General features: G+C 40.2%; 1 protein-coding gene across 6 annotated transcripts in view; it reads left to right on the top strand.

Annotated features, from left to right (window-relative positions):
* The window catches only part of LOC109637743 (multiple PDZ domain protein), a 39757-nt gene extending 25216 nt beyond the window's left edge, over window positions 1-14541 (top strand). For 4 of the 6 annotated variants that reach the window (XM_069529985.1, XM_069529988.1, XM_069529991.1 and 1 more), the window contains 20 exons: window positions 208-273; window positions 1306-1377; window positions 1852-1951; window positions 3226-3434; window positions 3789-3880; window positions 3971-4097; window positions 4334-4420; window positions 5282-5356; window positions 5483-5818; window positions 6056-6139; window positions 6585-6778; window positions 8765-8912; window positions 9010-9081; window positions 9289-9412; window positions 9563-9606; window positions 9856-9978; window positions 10717-10821; window positions 11294-11397; window positions 11855-11978; window positions 12702-14541. In XM_069529985.1, coding sequence (XP_069386086.1) covers window positions 208-273; window positions 1306-1377; window positions 1852-1951; window positions 3226-3434; window positions 3789-3880; window positions 3971-4097; window positions 4334-4420; window positions 5282-5356; window positions 5483-5818; window positions 6056-6139; window positions 6585-6778; window positions 8765-8912; window positions 9010-9081; window positions 9289-9412; window positions 9563-9606; window positions 9856-9978; window positions 10717-10821; window positions 11294-11397; window positions 11855-11978; window positions 12702-12848 — 2433 coding nt within the window. In that variant the 3' untranslated portion in view covers window positions 12849-14541. The remainder of the gene's footprint in view (window positions 1-207; window positions 274-1305; window positions 1378-1851; window positions 1952-3225; window positions 3435-3788; window positions 3881-3970; window positions 4098-4333; window positions 4421-5281; window positions 5357-5482; window positions 5819-6055; window positions 6140-6584; window positions 6779-8764; window positions 8913-9009; window positions 9082-9288; window positions 9413-9562; window positions 9607-9855; window positions 9979-10716; window positions 10822-11293; window positions 11398-11854; window positions 11979-12701) is intronic. The other 2 variants (XM_069529987.1, XM_069529990.1) reach the window with 2 other exon arrangements.
* Window positions 14542-18268: the final 3727 nt, after the last annotated feature.

Raw genomic sequence — 18268 nt, forward strand, 5'->3', positions numbered from 1 at the left:
AGATTGTGCAGTTTGTTCTGTTGGACATCTTATAAGACGTTTGTAGCATTGTAATTACTAGTTATCGCTGAACAAATGTATCTTTAGCTGAAACTTATGTGGTATCTTGGATATCTTATCATATTGGACACAGCATTTGAAGTGTCTATGTTTCACAGTCATGTAGATAGTCATCTGCCTACTCTGTGTTTTGTTCTTCACCCACAGTCTACAATGCTCACCAACAATGAAAGACTAACTCCGACCCCACAACCCAATTCACACGGCAACAAGGTAACACTCACTCCAACTTTAACTAATAATTTTTTATCTCACCGGTGACAGCCGCTTGCAAGAGGGAATTCCTTCAAATTTTACCTGGACTCACAGATTCACTGATTTGATTTAAGTGTTTTAAGGTCAAAGCTTAAGGTTACATGGCCACCTGTTGTGAATCCAATATCTGAACAGGAGTCTGAGGGAATTCCTCCAAATTGACTACGTTTGGTTGGACTCAGAGATGAACTGATTAGATTATAGTGTTTAAAAGTCAAGGTCAATGTGATCGAAATATCAGGAACAACGATAGGGAATATCATGACATCTGGCACAAACAGTCACTGTTACATAAGGATGACGAGGAAGAGTTCAAGATCAACTTTTTTTGCCTTGTGAACATCCTATCGTAAGAATGCCTTCAGAAAACCCTTTCAAGTTTATCAGTTAGACCCACAGATTATCTGATTAGGTTTTGGATCACAACAACCTTACAAAATATGTTCTTGATGCCTTGAACATTCTATCTCATTCAGGGAATTTCTTAAAAAGTTTTATGTTTCATTGGTCAAAGGTCACACTGTCCTCTCGTCTGGTAAGAACATGTACGTAGACTGAACTGGTTGACAGAGGTATATTTCTTGTTGCTGTATTTCTAGTCCTTTCTCTTTTCTAATGTAAAACTTGAACTTAAATATAAACTGTTTACAGCAACACTGAATCAAAGAGCAGCAGCTATTTTTATGTGTTTTAAAGGCGGTGTCAATATAAAACGTAAAAGATATAGAGATTTTGATTTCGTTTGAACAGATGAGAAGCTGTGAAGTCATATTTTCTCTGTTTCTGTTCCCACACAGTTGTTTGACTGTTTATGGCTGTAATGTATAGGGAATGTTATGTATACCCTATAGATAGAGTAATGAGTCATTGACACCCACATGGTATTCCAAAAAGATTGACGCAGCTTTAAAGGGTTTTTTAAGCGGTACATTTCTGTTTTTGTTAGTGATGCATGTAGAACTTTATTTGTGTTTCCCCTCATGATTGTAGGAAACAGAGTCCTGCAGTGGTTTGTTCCTTAGTCTCTCCCCTTCAAACCCCTTCACTCCCACCCCCTTTAAGGTTAGTACATTGTTGTTTGTGTATGTGTGTGCATTATCATGGGTACAGGGCATCTTAAAAGAAGCCTTGGATTAGCATTTGCGCTAAGCCAACTTCCTAAAATGTAATTAACGTGCATATTTGTGGATAGAACCCTTGTAGTTCAAAGTCCCTTGCAGCTACCTTGTTTGTTAAAGCCCTTTGTTTTTCTCTTTGATGGAGATGCATAACTCTCTAAATAGACAGTACATTCTTTTGAAGTTATTTTTCCATGCACTCCAAGTTGGTTGCAAAATAATGCATGATTCTGGTCAACTTTCATGTTATTTTTAGCTGACATTAAAACTGTGTTCATTAATTCATTCTGTTCGTCAGTTTTTCTCACTGCTACATCAAGCACACTGAGCAAGCCTCAGGGGTAGTCCAACTCATGCCCGAAGGACCCCTGAGGCATCTCCAACCCTGCCTGTTCAATAATGCAAAACTTCTCCCAAGGTACCTTCACCAGCATCCGAGAGAAAGGATCGGAGGAGCCCCGTATCTGTCACAGCACCGATCGCAGCAACAGCTGAAGACGAGGGCGACAGGGGCAGAAGTGAGTCAGCTTATAGCGACATTACACAAACAAACAGGCATCCTCCAAAGCCATCCGGAACAGGACATGTGTGGCGATTTTAATAAAGCAGTCACAGTCGCATGGTTATGTGATGCCCTCTGTTCCAGAAAGAGTTTTTGCTATACAGAGCAAAAAAAAGACCATTGTCAGAAAGTCACAGAGAGTCATTTGAGCAAATACTATCGCCATGCTACTCACGTGTGAAGCCAGTTGGCTAAGCCCAAGCTTTAATGTGCAAGTGTTGTAAGTCCAGAACACAAAAGCCTGAAAAGCACCATGTTCTTGGGGGAGAGACTTTCATTTGGTTTTTAGTTTTCAGACGAGAACTTAGAGTTTTGTCTTTTTTTCCTCCCGAAATAACTGTGGCTCAATTTTAATCAATACTTTGATTTACTCACTGCAGCACTGGGAGGTGCCTGGTTGAGTTTTCTATTAAAGAAACTTCTTGCTACTCGAGCTCCGCATCAAGTGTGAGATCAATCCCTTTTCTTCTTCATAAAACATTTGTAAAACTCCACTCCTGTGCAACGGTGGAATAGTGTCCCACCATTGGCTGGAATATGTAATAAATCATTGCACACATGCGTGAGAACCATAGACTGTAATGAAATATGGACGACATGACTGCTCCCCAAAAGGGACGACAAATCATTTTGAGACCCCCTGGTGGCTGCCTGCAGTATAGGTCACAAACCATACCTCCTCCATGTTAGTGGATGGAATAACCAGCTATTGGTCGAATGCATGTAAGGGCACCACTTCAGTAAGCTTTACATCACGACTGCAAAAACTCGGAGTCCAAATTATATCAAAAAGCATAAGATGGTGGTACCTGTAACTGGGATATATTAGCCTCATTTTTGTATAACAGGAGGATAAATGCAAGAGACACATTGTCCATCTTTGTAGATAGTCTGTGATAAAATCAACCAAAATAGGGACCTGGTCTACAGTGGCCAAAAAACCTCCAGAAGGCATAATATGTAAAATGTTAGAGCACACGTCATTATACACGAATATAGACATGCACCTATGCACATATAGATAAGTTAACCAGCACACAGAATCCCCTCCCACACACACACACACACACACACACACACTGACACACAGACAAGTGCCTCAAGGGTATTATGCTTCCTCTCCACACTGTCAGTCATTACATGTAGCATCTCACCATTTTTTTCTGCCTTGTACCATTTCCTCTTTCTAATGGCCTCCGGATTTTTTTATCCTAACTCTGACTCTCTTAGAAAAGATGCTGCAGCGCTACGGCAGCCTGTCAGGGAAGCTTCACATGATTGAGCTGGAGAAGGACCCCACGGCTCACGGCCTGGGAATCAGTCTCACGGGGAACAAGGACGGCTCCAGGGCCCGCATGAGTGTCTTTGTGGCAGATATAGACCCTGAAGGTCCTGCTGGTTTAGACGGGAGGATACGGATTGGAGACGAGCTACTGGAGGTAAAGAGAAGAATGAATAGGAACAGGTGAGAGAGGGGCCAGGAAAAGGTTGGAGTCCTACAGAGGGAGACAAAGTACCAGAGTAAAAAACTGAGAGCAGCAGAGGGAGAGCGGTGGTTTGTGGGTAGTAGGCATGGGGGAGTACAGAAGATTTATCTGACAAATTAGCATTTGAAGGATGGTTGGAGCTGGGTTGGATTCTTGCAATGACAAGCTGTGAAATAGAGATGAGGAGGAAAAAGAGAACGAGGAGAAGCTGACGGGTGAGACAGAGCGGGGGAGGGAGACGAAGATGGCAGAAAGACAGATTAATGTGGAGACGAATGAGATAAGGAATTGTTATTTTTCTTTTAGATCAATGGTCAGATCTTGTACGGTCGCAGTCACCAGAATGCCTCCACCATCATTAACAGTGCTCCATCTAAAGTCAAGATCATTCTCATCAGGTGATTTTTTAATATATATGTATGTATATATATATATTCAGGTGTTGAACAGTTCGGGTGTAACAGCAGTTCATTGTGTTGTTTTACAAGAAATAAAGCTCAGAGTCAAAAGGCCCAGGAATCCAGATCAGAGTGTGAGGACACGGTCGACTCCCAGGTAGACTCTGCAGAACGTGGAGTGTTATCCAGCGTCATCCATCATGTCGTCCTTCCTCAGGTACTGTCACATCAGTGCATCTTGGCATTAACCACAGCACAGTTCAAAGTAATGATTGAGCTTCAACAGAATCTTATTGTTGTAAAAACCGCCTTGACACAAGAGTGATTATAATACAAGAGGGAAAAATATGATATAAACAAAAAACATCTCTTTTATAAACTGCTGTTATTCTTAGTTAGTTCAAATTAAAGTTTATGGTCTTCTTCTTCTTTCTTTGTCTCCTCATCCTCCAGGACCATGCAGGTCTTGGCCTCTGCCTGGCAGAAGACAAGGACGGAGTGGTGGTCAGGTCTCTGGTCCAGCACGGCACAGCTAGTAAGGTGCGGCACCATCAGTAGCATTATCGCAATTATCTACGTCTTCATCAGCAACAATTCTATGTTGCTTAATCTCAATTGTTTCACTATCATTTATTCCTCTCTTGCTTAATGTAATTGTCATGTGTTGCTTTACTACACATGTTTTATCAGTGGTGGAGGAAATAATCCATACCTCAATATAATAAATACAAAGGTATTATTAACAAAATGTACAACAACAAGTATTAAAGTATGGGCACTTTTATAATATTGGATTATTTTAAAGGTGTAAGCAGCTTTTAATGTTTTAAAGTTAAAGGGATGAGGTGGAAGCTATTTTGTAATGTTTAAAACAATGCATCAAGCTGATCCGTAAATAAACTATAAATAAACTATAGTGGAGTAAAAAGTGCAGTCGTTACCTCTGAAAAGTCTTTGAGAAGCGTAGTGTAAATGTAGGATACCTTAAATTGTATTATTATGTACAATGGTTGAGCCAGTGTTCTTTGTGTGTGGTGGTGTTTATGTCAATTCCTCATTAGTTTTACTCGACTCCCTTTTTTCTAACCCCTGGCAAAGAGGTTATCTTTTCACCCCTGTCCATTTGTTGGCCGGTTTGTTTATTTATGTAACCAAACTTAGTGGAAGGATGTGTTATCAGTCTGATAAGAAGAACCTGTTAAGTTTTGGTGTAGATCCAGGATTTTTTATTCACTTCCTTAAACATTGCAAAGTTTTATTTCCACCCTATTCCAGAGAATAATTAATGGGTGTTGGAGGGAAGTGATATCTATGGGTGTGATTTAAGGAGACTGTTGAGACTTGGTGGAGATGTGGGCTCTTCTACCATTCTAGTTTATCCTTGTGTCTGTGTGTATGCAGGATGGCAGGATAATGACTGGAGACATTATCATAGCAGTGGGTGATGAACATGTAGCTGGACTGTCAGTGGAAAAGGTAAAAACACACAGACACACACAGAGAGACACACACACACACACACACAAACACACACACACAATGTGCACTTCAAGGTCATCCCGATTTAATGATTTATGACTTGCCTGTCCTCTCCATGTCTAGGTGTCCAGTTTGATTCTCAAACATCGGGTCACTGTCAAGCTCTCCATCAGCCGTTCCAGCAGTCTCTCCTCCTCCACTCTTCCTCTCGCCGCACCCCTCTCCCATCCCTGCTCTACCTCTCCCATACCGTCCCTCACCCTCCCCGTTTCCTCCTCTTCATCCCTCAATACCACACACTCCTCTCCTGCAGTACAGTCTGAATGGCTGGGATCTGCGGCCACGACGTCTGACCCCCTGAGCTGCCCGGTCGCAGCTGGCAGGGAAAGCACGATAGAGATCTGCAAAGGAAGCGTGGGCCTGGGCCTCAGCATTGTGGGAGGATGTGACACTCTGCTGGTATGAACTGCTGAATGACATCTGACACTCAATATAAATCTAAATAAATTGTTGTTGTTACTGTCAAACTCATCATTTATTCATTATTTACTCTATTTTCAGTATTTGTGCTCACCTTTTATTTGTGAATGGAAAGTGTATTGTGAAAGATTAAGTATAACAGGGCTAATTCTGATAGAGCTCGATTGTAGCAGAGGTATCTTTGTTAATGGGAGTGTTGTCTTATTCTTCCACCAGGGGGCAGTAGTAATCCATGAAGTGAATGATGGAGGAGCAGCACAGAGAGATGGAAGGCTGCAGGCTGGAGACCAGATATTAGAGGTACACAAATATCACATTGTTATTATTCTGTTATAGTTAATGAGATAAAAACACAAATGAAAATCTAATAGTACTGCTCCACTTTGTTTTTTTTATGCTCAGCAGAAGAACATTATTTTTGTTTGTATGTTTGTTTGTTTTCACATCATATTTCATAGTATTTTATTTACTTCTTTATAAAAATCAAAACAAGAGTTAACTGAATTACTGCCATGTGCCTTTGAGTTTTTATTCTATTATGAAATATTGTAAATTATGTTTAATTTCTCATTTATTAAATGTTTTAACCAGTCGACTAATTTTAAATCAGCAAGATATCCCGCAAGACAATGGATTAGTTGAAATGACGATTTCAAAAATGATCACGCACAAAACAAATCGTGCAAATCAGCAAGAAGCAGCAAATATGATTCATCGTAACCCCCCCCCCCTCACGTCCTCACAGGTAAACGGCATAGACCTGCGGCAGGCTACTCACGACGAAGCTATCGGAGTGCTGCGGCTCACCACCCAACGTGTTTGCCTGCGCGTCTTCAGGCACCAGGAGGCGTACAGGGAGGAGGACCTGTGGGACGTCTTTAGCATGGAGCTCAGGCCTCGTCCTGGAGAGGGGCTCGGGTTCACCACAGTCGGAAAAAGGTATATTCTAGGTGTCAAATACTGGGGGGTCCAGGAGGGTCCCCTTGATTGACCCTTGAGTCCCCCTGAAAGCCTCCCTCCTCACTCCCCCACTGAACTGCACTCACCTCACACGTTAATAATAAACACAAACACTAATCAGAAGTTATGAGGATGTGAACAGGACTGAAGTTTAATTTGGGTTTGATTCACTCTAGAGTTTATGAGACACGTATTTAAACACATTAAAAAGTCCAACATCTTGCGTGCACGCAGCTCAACTGCCACACACACACAACACAAGACGTGACACGCACAGCAAGGACATCAGGGTTAAAGTGACCGGAACCATTTCATTAACTGACATCATTGATGTACATGTGATGGTCAGTTTGTGTGAAGAGCAATGGAGACGAGCGCGCACACACACACACACACAAACACACACACAGGCTGCAGACAGGAGAGAAGTTATGAGAAACCTCTAACGTGGATTAGTGATGTCAGGCCACGTTTACCTAAAGGTTAGATGACATAGGATGTTGCAGTACAAATCCAAAGTGCATTAAAGCCAAATGATCATTTTACATCCCAAGAATGAATAATTAATTAGAGTTTCAGAGCCTGGATTAAAACAGATCTACTGTGGTGTTTACTGTAAGAGCTTTAGATCACTGAGACTGCTCCTGACAACTGTGACTCAAACCAGTGGAGTAATGATGACATCTACAAGCTTCAGTGTATTTTTTATTAGACATAAGTGTAAACACTCCACTCGTTCAGCTCAAACTGCTCGTGAGGATGAGAAACAGGTGAGAAACGAAATGGGGCCATATATTTGCTGAATCATGAGACTATATAAGGAAACAAGGCATCAACTGTCCAACCTATTTCTGACCACAGATTTAATCCCTATTTACTTTTTGTTATGGAAGTTGAAGTTAGTTGGTTATTTAGATGCAGGATTCTTCTGTCGCCAGAATAATGAAATATCATTATAGTTTGAGCAAACACTCGTGGATCTAAGTAGGAGTGCTTCAGGTTAATGCTTGAAGGAAAAAGAGCTAGTCTTCTGTCAGTCGGTTTGGTAAAGGCTAAATCAAGTCTGGCATAATAAGACGAGGCATTACGTCTGTACGTCATGATATCTCAAGAACACCTTAAAGGAAATGGTACAAACATTCAGTTGGACTCAAAGATGGACTGATTGGATTGTGATGACCTTACAAAACAGGTTTTTAGCCTCTTGAACATGATCTCTCAAATTTGCCTTTAGGGAATTTGGGCCATTTGTCAACTGGACACTAAGATTAGCTGATTAGATTTCAGTGGTCAAAGGTCAGAGGTCATGGTTACCTCATGTGAATCTCAACAATATCTCTGTTGTCTGAAACTGCAGTGGTTGCAGGAGGCATATAACTGCAGGGGAGTATTCCTAGTTGTTCTACATTTAAAAATAATTTCAAGCTATTTGTATTTAAATTGATAAAACGAAACTATCTCAGAATCAATTATTTACTGGTTATTTTTCTTTTGCATTTAAAATCACTTGGTACCATTTTACATATAAATTTCTCAAGGAGATTTTTTAAATTGTTTTGAATAAGTTATTTTCACCTTCATTAATTTACCATTTAAATTAAAAAATATACGTATTTCAACCACCTGAAGTCTTGCAAAGAATGTTCCTGACAAAGAGTGTGTTCTCAAGCCTTAGGGTCTTTACTTAGTTAAAGGTCAGGGACTTTATAGAAACATGGACAATGATTGTAAAAATGAGGTGATAGAAACGTAATGAAATGACACACCCTTAAAGCATCGAATAATCCCCATAAAGTGCAGAGAGGACACATTATTTCTCAGAGCTGAGGTGCAGATTTTCATGCAGCTTCGCGTGTTTGCACAAACAAGTGTGACATTATGCAAAGCAGCAGGTTTACAGGTCACATAATTTACTTTATGAGCGTGGAGCAGACGCAGTTTGTGACCTCTGTTTTCTTCCTACAGTAATGACACGGGCGTCTTTGTATCAGATATCATCAGAGGAGGCGTAGCAGATTCAGATGGCAGTTTGTTGCTAGGTGACCAGATCCTGTCGATCAACGAGGAGGACGTGCGCGCAGCATCACAGGAACACGTACAGAAGCTTCTGCAGGTCTGAATTATTCTCACTTGTACAAAAAGGGTAGAAACAAATGAACACTTAGTAGCAGTGGGAAGTTTTATGGATTTGTGTGTCGCCTCTCTCTCAGAGTTACAGTGGAGTGGTTCATCTGGAGGTGGCTCGTTTTAAAGCGGGGGTGCAGTACTCACAGCAGAGCCAGGTATGTCGCTTCTCCTGGATGTCTTCGTCTAAACAGTGACTGGAAAAACAGACAATATATGAAGTTGGCACATGTTTAACTGCCCTGCACTGATTAATGTATCATTTGTATTGTATCGACTAAGTCCAGACTTTCTTAGATATTGTATTCACTAGTTTAAGTGTTAGTCTTATGCTGTATTTTAACGATAGTACTTTATGAACCTAGGAATACTTTAAGTTGTGTTTTATCCAGAGCGAAGACTCTGACTGCTCCACCCTGACCCCCTCGAGTGGAGGTGATGCTTCAATCGGCCACCAGAGGGAGACTAATAACAAAGCAGGGAGCTGTAGTGAGTGACAGTCAAGTCTGAACCATTCATTCTGATTTCAATTGAAGCTTTTAAATGCTCAAAAATTCACTTTGTTCAGAAGTTATGCTGTTACCATCTTCATAGAAACATAAGATCTCTCTCTCTCTCTCTCTCTCTCTCCTTCCACAGCATTTCAAGACTTCCCTGACGTCAGAAAAGTAATAATACAAAAGGTAGAGCATCCAATCTTTATATAACTGTCAACAATTGTTTTATTTGTGACCCATATTGCCTTGGAGAAATTCTTCAGTATTTTTGAAATAATAATTGTTTTTTTCACTTCAAGTTATAATTTCCAGATAAACTGTTTATATGTATTAACACACACACACACACATATACATTTATATATATATTTATATAACCATATAGATTACGTGTTGTCTAACAGTTTGTATAATGTGTGTGTGGCATCACCACAGGGGCCATGTGACTCCCTGGGCATCAGTGTAGCAGGAGGAGTGGGCAGTCCCCATGGCAACGTACCTCTTTTTATTGCTACCATGGATACCAATGGACTGGCTGCCAAAACACAGCAATTACAGGTGAGGAGTACCCATGCATGTGCACCTGTCTGTGTGTGTGTGTGGGCCTGTGTGTGTGCGTGTGTGTGTGTGTGTGTCTGTGTGTGTGTGTGTCTGTGTGTGTGTGTGTGTGTGTGTGTGTGTGTGTGTGTGTGTGTGTGTGTGTGCGTGAGAGTTGATGTATTCACCACCATATCTCTGGGGACAAACAATGTCCTGTAAGTAAATGTGCTGCATGAAAAATTCTACTTATGTAAAACTACATCAATTAAGTAAAAGTACTGTATTATTGCTGGAGTATCTGCGTAAGCAGCATGTTAATGTTGTAGCTGCCTGAGGTAAAGCTTCCATCATGAGATGATTAAAAAGAGGTCACCCACTTAACTTAATGTATGTTTATTGAGATAAAGAAACATTAGTTTTGTTTAAAACTTATAGCTCACATACCTGGGTTGTTATTGTTCACCTCAACCTATATGATCCATGTACAAATAAAAAGTAAAAGTCTGCAAATTATAGTAATATACAGAATAAATATTGTACATATTTGTAATTAGAGGGACACCTCAAGAGGTTAGCCAAGGATCAGTTTCTATCTTGCACCTGAAAGCATCATTTAAAAAAGGTATTCACAGTCAGGGTAAAGCTTGGTGTTAATAATAATAATTCTATAATAATAATAATTCACTTCTGAGATTAATCTAACTCAGTACAGTTTCCTCATGAATATTAAAGATTTTGTTTTTATTTGTCCATCAGACAGGAGACAAGCTCCTCAGTATCAATGACGTGCCCACGGACGGAATGACTCACGTCCACGCCGGAGCCCTGCTGAAGAACGCCACTGGAACCATCAGTCTGCAGGTGAGGCCGCAGACATGCATCCATCTATTACACGTCAGCAGAACCTGTGACCACTGGCCTGAACTTGATTTTCTTTGGTCATCAACACACACCCCCTACTGCTCAGGAGGAATATCAACTGGAAAGTACGATTGAGATCTACGTCTGCTGCAGCCGTCACTTCATTATCAGTTTGTTGGACGTAGATCGAGATCAAGACAATAGTGCTGTTTGCCTCTGTGTTAATAAGCTTGAGAGAAAAGGGATATTTGTAAGGAAGAAGGAATCAGTGCAGTGCATTACATGTTGTATTGCTCCCACTGCATGAACATTACCACAGGCATGAAAATATTGATGCAGCAATAAGAAATCACTTTACTACCCAACTACTTCATTGCTATTTAAGATCAGTTAAGGCTTCAAAATTATGTTTATCAATCTCCACATTCCCACATTGTTGATGTAGTTATTTCATGTGTATGTGTGTCTGTAGGTGGCAGCAGGTTCAGCTGGGTGCAGCACGAAGGACGACAGTGAAGTCCATGCGCGGTCTCTTGGCCAACCCAGCAGTCTGCCCTGCTCCCACAATAACCTCTGGTAACTCTCCTCCTGTTCTACTCAGTCCTGGTTTATACACAGAATAAGGCCAACCCCCCCCCTTCCCCTTGACAACAGAATCGGGACGAGTTATGTAATGTGTAACTTCTACTTTGTGAGATTTCTACACAAATATACCGAAGACAAAAATCTCTATCCGTCGAGAAAATTAGGTCTTCAGCTATTAAATAATACATCTGAAAATACTACAACAGATATTTTGATATAATTCAAGATGCATCATCTTATCAATCTAAAATCTGCTGCATCCGTTTGTGCAAACCAGGCAACACCAAGGTTGAGAGGGCTCACTCTGGAGTATTTGAGTTTTGAAAAGGTGTTAGAAATGATTCCACAGATCTTCACCTTTCTTTTCTCACCTATTCAGATCAGAAAGGCTCACTCACACACAGCTGAGCAACACAACTACAGTTGTCTTTGCGTCATGTTCCCACAGCGCTCGCATGTATAAGACCATCACTCTGGAGAGAGGCTCCTCGGGCCTGGGCTTCAGCATCGTGGGAGGGTTCGGCAGTCCTCACGGAGATCTGCCCATCTACATCAAAACCGTCTTCAACAAGGTGAGATGACGTCCTCCGGGGGGGGGGGGGGGGTTCCTGGTTCAGGATATCAGTTATAGCAACAAAGCGTCTGTGTTCACATTGGAGATGAGTGTTCACCATAATTATGACAAAGGGCCTAAGATGAGAATAAAGAATAAACAGAATAAAATATATTTATTTCAAAATGTATGCTGTCTGTTAGACAGTGTGGATGTGAGTGTATGGATTCCATAGTGTCTGGCAGTGGTTATCGCAGTAGTATTACTGTACTGTTGTTGTATTATTATTGGCTGTCTAAAACAAAACAAAAGATTTATGTACTATTAATATTATACGAATATTAAAACTAATATAAACAAAATAATGTTTTTAACCTTTTAATTTTACTGCAGTAATTCTATATTATTACATTATGAAGTAATATATTATAATTAAATATAAAGTTAATGATCTGAATTGGATAATCAATCTATATAGTACCCCGCCTCTTGCTCAAAATCAGCTGTGGTTGGCTCCAGCTCCCACAAACCTTAAATGATAAACAGTATAGATAATGGACTGACTGACGGACAGATGGATGGATATATGCGAGGATGATGGGTAGACTGGTGGATGCATGGATAAAGACATTTATTATGGCACTATCTCGGGTTTCCACATTTGTTGTGTTGACACATTGTTGTAAGCAGCTTGTGATCTTTAATCCAGACATGGTGATGGACTTGTCTTTGTACTCCGCAGGGGGCGGCCATAGCTGACGGCAGGTTGAAAGGTGGAGATCAGATCATCGCCGTGAACGGACACTGCCTGGAGGGGGTGACTCACGCTGAAGCTGTGGACATCCTCAAGAAGACCAAGGGAAGCGTAGTGCTCACTGTTCTCTCCTGAGATACAGTGTGAATCATGATGTCTCATTTAGATTATGTCTTACAGAAACGTAGCCTCAGGGTGATGTAGCTGCTTCTTGTTAAAGTGGAGGGTTAAAGTGATGTAGTTCTTTTTAAAGTCGCAGGCAGAGAAGATACTGTGAGTTTATCTGCGTTTAGTTTGGGGAAGCTACCTCTAACTGAAAATGCACAGTATTCCTAATATAAACTCATTCCTGTTAGGTGTCATTTCAACTAATGTATTTATTATATGAGTCTTCATATCACAAATATCTTTATATTTATAATAAATATTAAAATTAATAGTTAAATGATAAAAATCAAAGCTCCATAAGCATATTATAAAGAAGACATTACCACAGTGTTCCAATCATAAACTGTATATAAAGATGGATAAATCCTACCTTGTCCATGTTAGTGCACATCAGACAAGTGTTCGTTTTTATGCCTCCACGCCAGAGACAGCCAGTAGGCAGAGGATTCAGGTTGTCCATCCGTCTGTCCGTCACGTTCTTGTGAACACAAGCTCTCAAAAAACGTTTTTAGGCAGTTTGTTAACATTTGGGAAAAAATTGTTCAGTTGGACTCAGGGATGATTTTGATCATTGAAAGTCAAGCTTCCTGTGACTTTTAAAAGACAATTTTTTAGCCTTTTGAGCAAGATACTTCAAAATTCTCCTGAGAGGATTTCTTAAAATTTGGTACAAATGTTCACTTGGAGTCAACGATGAACTGATTCCAATTTCAAAGGTCAATGATCAAGGTCACAGTTCTTGTGAATGTGATATATCAGAGACACTCAGAGGGAATTTCACAACGTCTGACGCAAACATTCACTTGGGCTCAAGGATGAACTGATGAGAACTTTGAGGTCAGTTGTGTTGCGTGATCCATCTTTATATAAAGTCTATATGTTTATATGGTCTATGGTGTTTCTTTAGTCCTGTTCATTGCATTGATATGTGTCATTTTCCATGTAAACATACATAAACAAATCAACATCCACAAACCTCTAAAACGAACAAACAGAAGCAATAGAAACTTCTGACATGTTTTCACTGTGGTCTCCTGACTCCTGTTCATTATTCAGAGTCAACTCCTGAGATAAACTCCCAACACCCAAACCATGCCAAGTGCTTCTGCCAATCTTTTGTATGGCAATACAGTTCAAGGACATTTGCTTTGTAGGAGTGTTTTACTTGTTATTCCTCATTCTTAGATTCTAATCTTTCAGAATGTGTCATGATTCCTTGAGTTATTGTGTCACATGACGTGTTTATATTTAGCAGTTGTAACCCCCTTAGGCAGAACAGGAGAAAACTCATTTTATCACATCGGTAGAAGCAGCTGTTGAGTCCACTTTGAACATCAGCTGTAGGATTAACTCTGATTTATTATCTGATTCATTATTTATTACTGTCTGCACATGTCAGTACATTTGATTTGTTTTTTTAGGACCACATGGTAGTATTGTTGTAGCATAATGTGCAGTCTTTCTTTAGAAACCCCCTCATACCTGTTTTATATGATTTTATATATACTGTGATTATTTTATTTATGTTTTCTTAACTGTCATTCAATTTTACTTCATTTATGTGAGTAGTCCTCAGAGCCTAAGCACGCACTCATCTGTTTTTGGTATTGTGTAACACTGTATGTATGTCAGTGATCTCATTAAATGTTGATTTGTTAGAGTCTTTGTGTCCAAGGCTTTTTTTATAGTTTATTATTATTACATTACATCTGTTAACTTACTTCTCTATCACTGTGTAAAATGTCTTTGTGAAACAAGGTGTCACCTTAAATATGGTTGTGTTTTATTAACGCGGAAAGACACTTGGTAGAGATTCAAGACTCAAACTTTATTGTTCAATAATCCTGGCATTAATGAAAATATATCTTTCACTGGTGTGTGTCACAAAAAACTGCATAAAAAGACACAATATATTAGCTGATATAAAATATCTGAAAAATACTATGTAGTAACAGGAGTGAAAATGTAAAATCAGTTGAAGTGAACCTGTGACATTTCAAAATAAAATATTAAATAATAAATATATCACTGTGTGCCTGCTCAGCTTAATGAGGACTTGAGTTCATCCATTGTTAGCTGCATAATGGCAGTGGGCTCTGAACCTTCATCCTCAAGACATCATCTCAAAAAAGGTGTGAAGCGGGTGACGTGTGCCTGAAGAATTTTGGCGGACATTCTGTCACACAGTCATAGATGCCAGTCTTCTAAACATCAACACCCATGAATTATTCTCTGTCAGCTTCTAACTGAGGATGCTAAAGAGAGTGAACATTTATTTTTCTGGGATTGCCAGTATGTCTGGATCTTAGCCAAAATGTAAAAATTTTTTCTTGGCTCATGTCCCATCTCTTCACAAAGTTTCTTTGAAATCAGCTCAATAGTTTTTAGTGTAATCTTGCTGACAGACAAACAGCCCGATGGACACAGGGTGAAATCATAATCTCTTTAGTGGTGGAAATGAAAAAGACCAAGCAGTCTTTATTCTAATCTGATGCTTTGTTCTGTCTGTATGAATTAATTTATGTATCGTAGGACTAACCTGTGGAAATCAAATCATTTTAACTTTTAAAGCTGACTGATGCAGACCAGAAAAAAGAAATTCCTCAACTGTTAAAAAAGGACGACTGGGTGTGAAGCTAAATTTATAGGTAAGATATTATTTATTGTCTTTTTCCAAACCACTGAACTGCATTTTGCCTTCAGTGTGTTTTATTTTTGTCTTTTTGTCTTCAGCTCTCTGTCTTTCTTCTTTCTCTCTGTTTTTTGTCAAGCACATATACACGTATTCAGCATCACTCAGGCTTAGTCAAGGTGCCAGGAATAAGTATGTGTCATACAGTATATCATGTCCTGACAGGGAAGCACTAAATCATGGAGAGGAGAGGCAGAGCAGGGGAGGAGGAGATAGAGAGGAGAGGAGAGGAGAGGAGAGGAGAGGAGAGGAGAGGAGAGGAGAGGAGAGGAGAGGAGAGGAGAGGAGTACAACATCTTCGAGACATCTTCAACTCGAGTCAGAAAAACACCAAAGTAGACATCACCTGTGCCTTTTTTTTTAACATAAAAGCCCAACTTTCATTTTAATTACTGGAGTTACTAGTGACAACTTGATAAACAATACATTTGCACACAAATGTCTCATTTAGAAAATAGGAGGCATCAAGGGAGATCCTGTCTGGAGCCTCCGCATGAATCAAAGCCATCTGTTCACATTGGAAGCTTTACTGAAAGCCAGCCATCACGCTCTGCTTTATCCTTCTCCAGATGAACAATTGCGTGCCTGAGGGCTGGTGTGAAGACGAGGTTTGGAGATGGAGAAACTGCACGTTGGCTTTTTGTGCATTAAAACTCAGATGTTTCTAACAATAAAATTCCCCATAAAACTCAAATCTGCTACTTGTTTGGCATCAAAAAGCAAAATTACATATTTATTAATGTTGTATTTGTCATCATTTAAACTTCAACAGATTTCAATGCAGCTTTTGTGAGAGTAGCAGGGACAAGGACAGTTCCTGTTCCTCTCCTCATTAGGCAAGAAAACTGATCTGGTTTATGGAACTGGGCATGAAATCCCCTTTTCCTCTAACAATTAGGAGGAATATGGCTTTTCCACCCCATGGCCCTTCTCCACCTCATTTTCAGTATTAACATCCAGGGCCCAGATACAATGGCTGTTGAAATGTGATGCATTTTCAAGCAGAGGAAAGTAAGACGACTTTCATAAGAGCACTCTTGACATGAAAGCCACAAATGATCCTCTCTCTCGAGTGGCCAAATGATTGTTCTATGTGCAACCGTCACATCTATCCATATTAATAAATTCCACAGGACTGTGTTGCACTGTCAGTGTAACCTGCCGGTACAGAGAGAACAGCCAACTGATGGTGGGTCCAAAAAAAAATCTCTTCTTCTCCATCCATTCCCAAGAGATTCCTATTTTTTTCCCTCTCGAAAATACCAGCCTGTACTGCAGAAATGCCAATCCCAAGCAATTCAATCAAGTGCTGAGTCGGAGAATTCTGCTTTGCTCAAAGCAAGATAAAAATATCCTGACCAGGAGATTCACTCCAACTACTGTGGAAACTGTGGTCTGCAGTCTGTAGCTAATCAAAGCTTTCAATTTAGTGGTCATCATTTTTACAGCCGCGACCCAAAACTGAGTTGAGGTTGTCAAGAGCAAATGAGCTGAACTGATGGTAAAAGAGACAAATGAAAACACGCTGGTTTATTCAGTGGTACGGCCCGGAGCGGGAAATAATTAGACACAGTCATGCAGTTAGCAGAGGAGCACCGCATGACACGCCGCGTCATCTGGTTATGAGATTTCTAATCTCTATGTCTTACTGAGACAAGGATTTCACTCTTAAATAATTTCACTCTCTCCACAGAAAAGTGATTTCCATCTCCAATTCAACCCTGGACTTTTTTCTCCTTTTCCCATGCCTTTATCAAACTGCTTTAGGTGCCCCTTATTTTAAAAGATTCTACATTTCCTTGAATTGAAATGTTCCCCCTGTTTAATTTGTTCATTTCTTTATTCTTTAAAACATTTATGTGTCTCATAAATTCTCACGTTGGACTAAAAACCATTTCCTAAGATTGTCGTCTACTTCTCAACTGCATGTTAAACTGCCCATTGTTTGATTAAGCTGTTACAACTATCACTATCATTTTAAATGTAATGTAACAACAATAATCTCTCTTTTCTCTCACTCTCTCCCTCAATTTTCTTCCGTCCTCCATTTCCTCTCCACTGATCCACTCACACCCGTGCTATATTAATATGTATGTGTGCATTTAATTGATCTGAAGTTAAACTGATCGATGCACTTCAAGTTAAACTGCAGGAAAAGTTAAGGAGAAAACTTTACAACCCAGTTTTTTAAAACGACCATGAATGCACCGTGCGCTTCTGCTGTGCGCTTTTTCTGTGCGTAATGACGTCAGGAGGTCAAGAGGTCACGATTCTTTGAATCAGCGTGATCTTTCCACGTTCGTCGCGTGTCGCCTTCATTCACCGAGCTGCTCAGAAACTGTCTGTCACACACATCAGCATCGATCTTGGTGTGAAAACAGGACGAGTCTGTTTCCAAGCACAAGAAACGTGAGCCAAACAATCAAACTGAGCCAGAAGCGCATCAGTGTGAGCCAGGAGCTGCAGTCGTCACTCACAGGTGAGTGTGAGCGACCCCGCTGCTCTTTAGGTCCCTGTGACAAGTGTGGACCCTGAGTCTGAGGAATGTAGCGGCTCTGTGGGGCCTCGGTCAGAGTCACTGCTGAGTTTTCATCAAGTTTTAATGATGTAAAGATTCAATGGAACTTTATCCAGTGTGGATAAATCAAACTCCGACACTATCAAGTTCACTTTCCTTCGTGTGGTGATTTCTATA

Source organism: Paralichthys olivaceus, chromosome 8, assembly GCF_024713975.1.
Source record: "Paralichthys olivaceus isolate ysfri-2021 chromosome 8, ASM2471397v2, whole genome shotgun sequence".
Lineage (NCBI taxonomy): Eukaryota > Metazoa > Chordata > Actinopteri > Pleuronectiformes > Paralichthyidae > Paralichthys > Paralichthys olivaceus.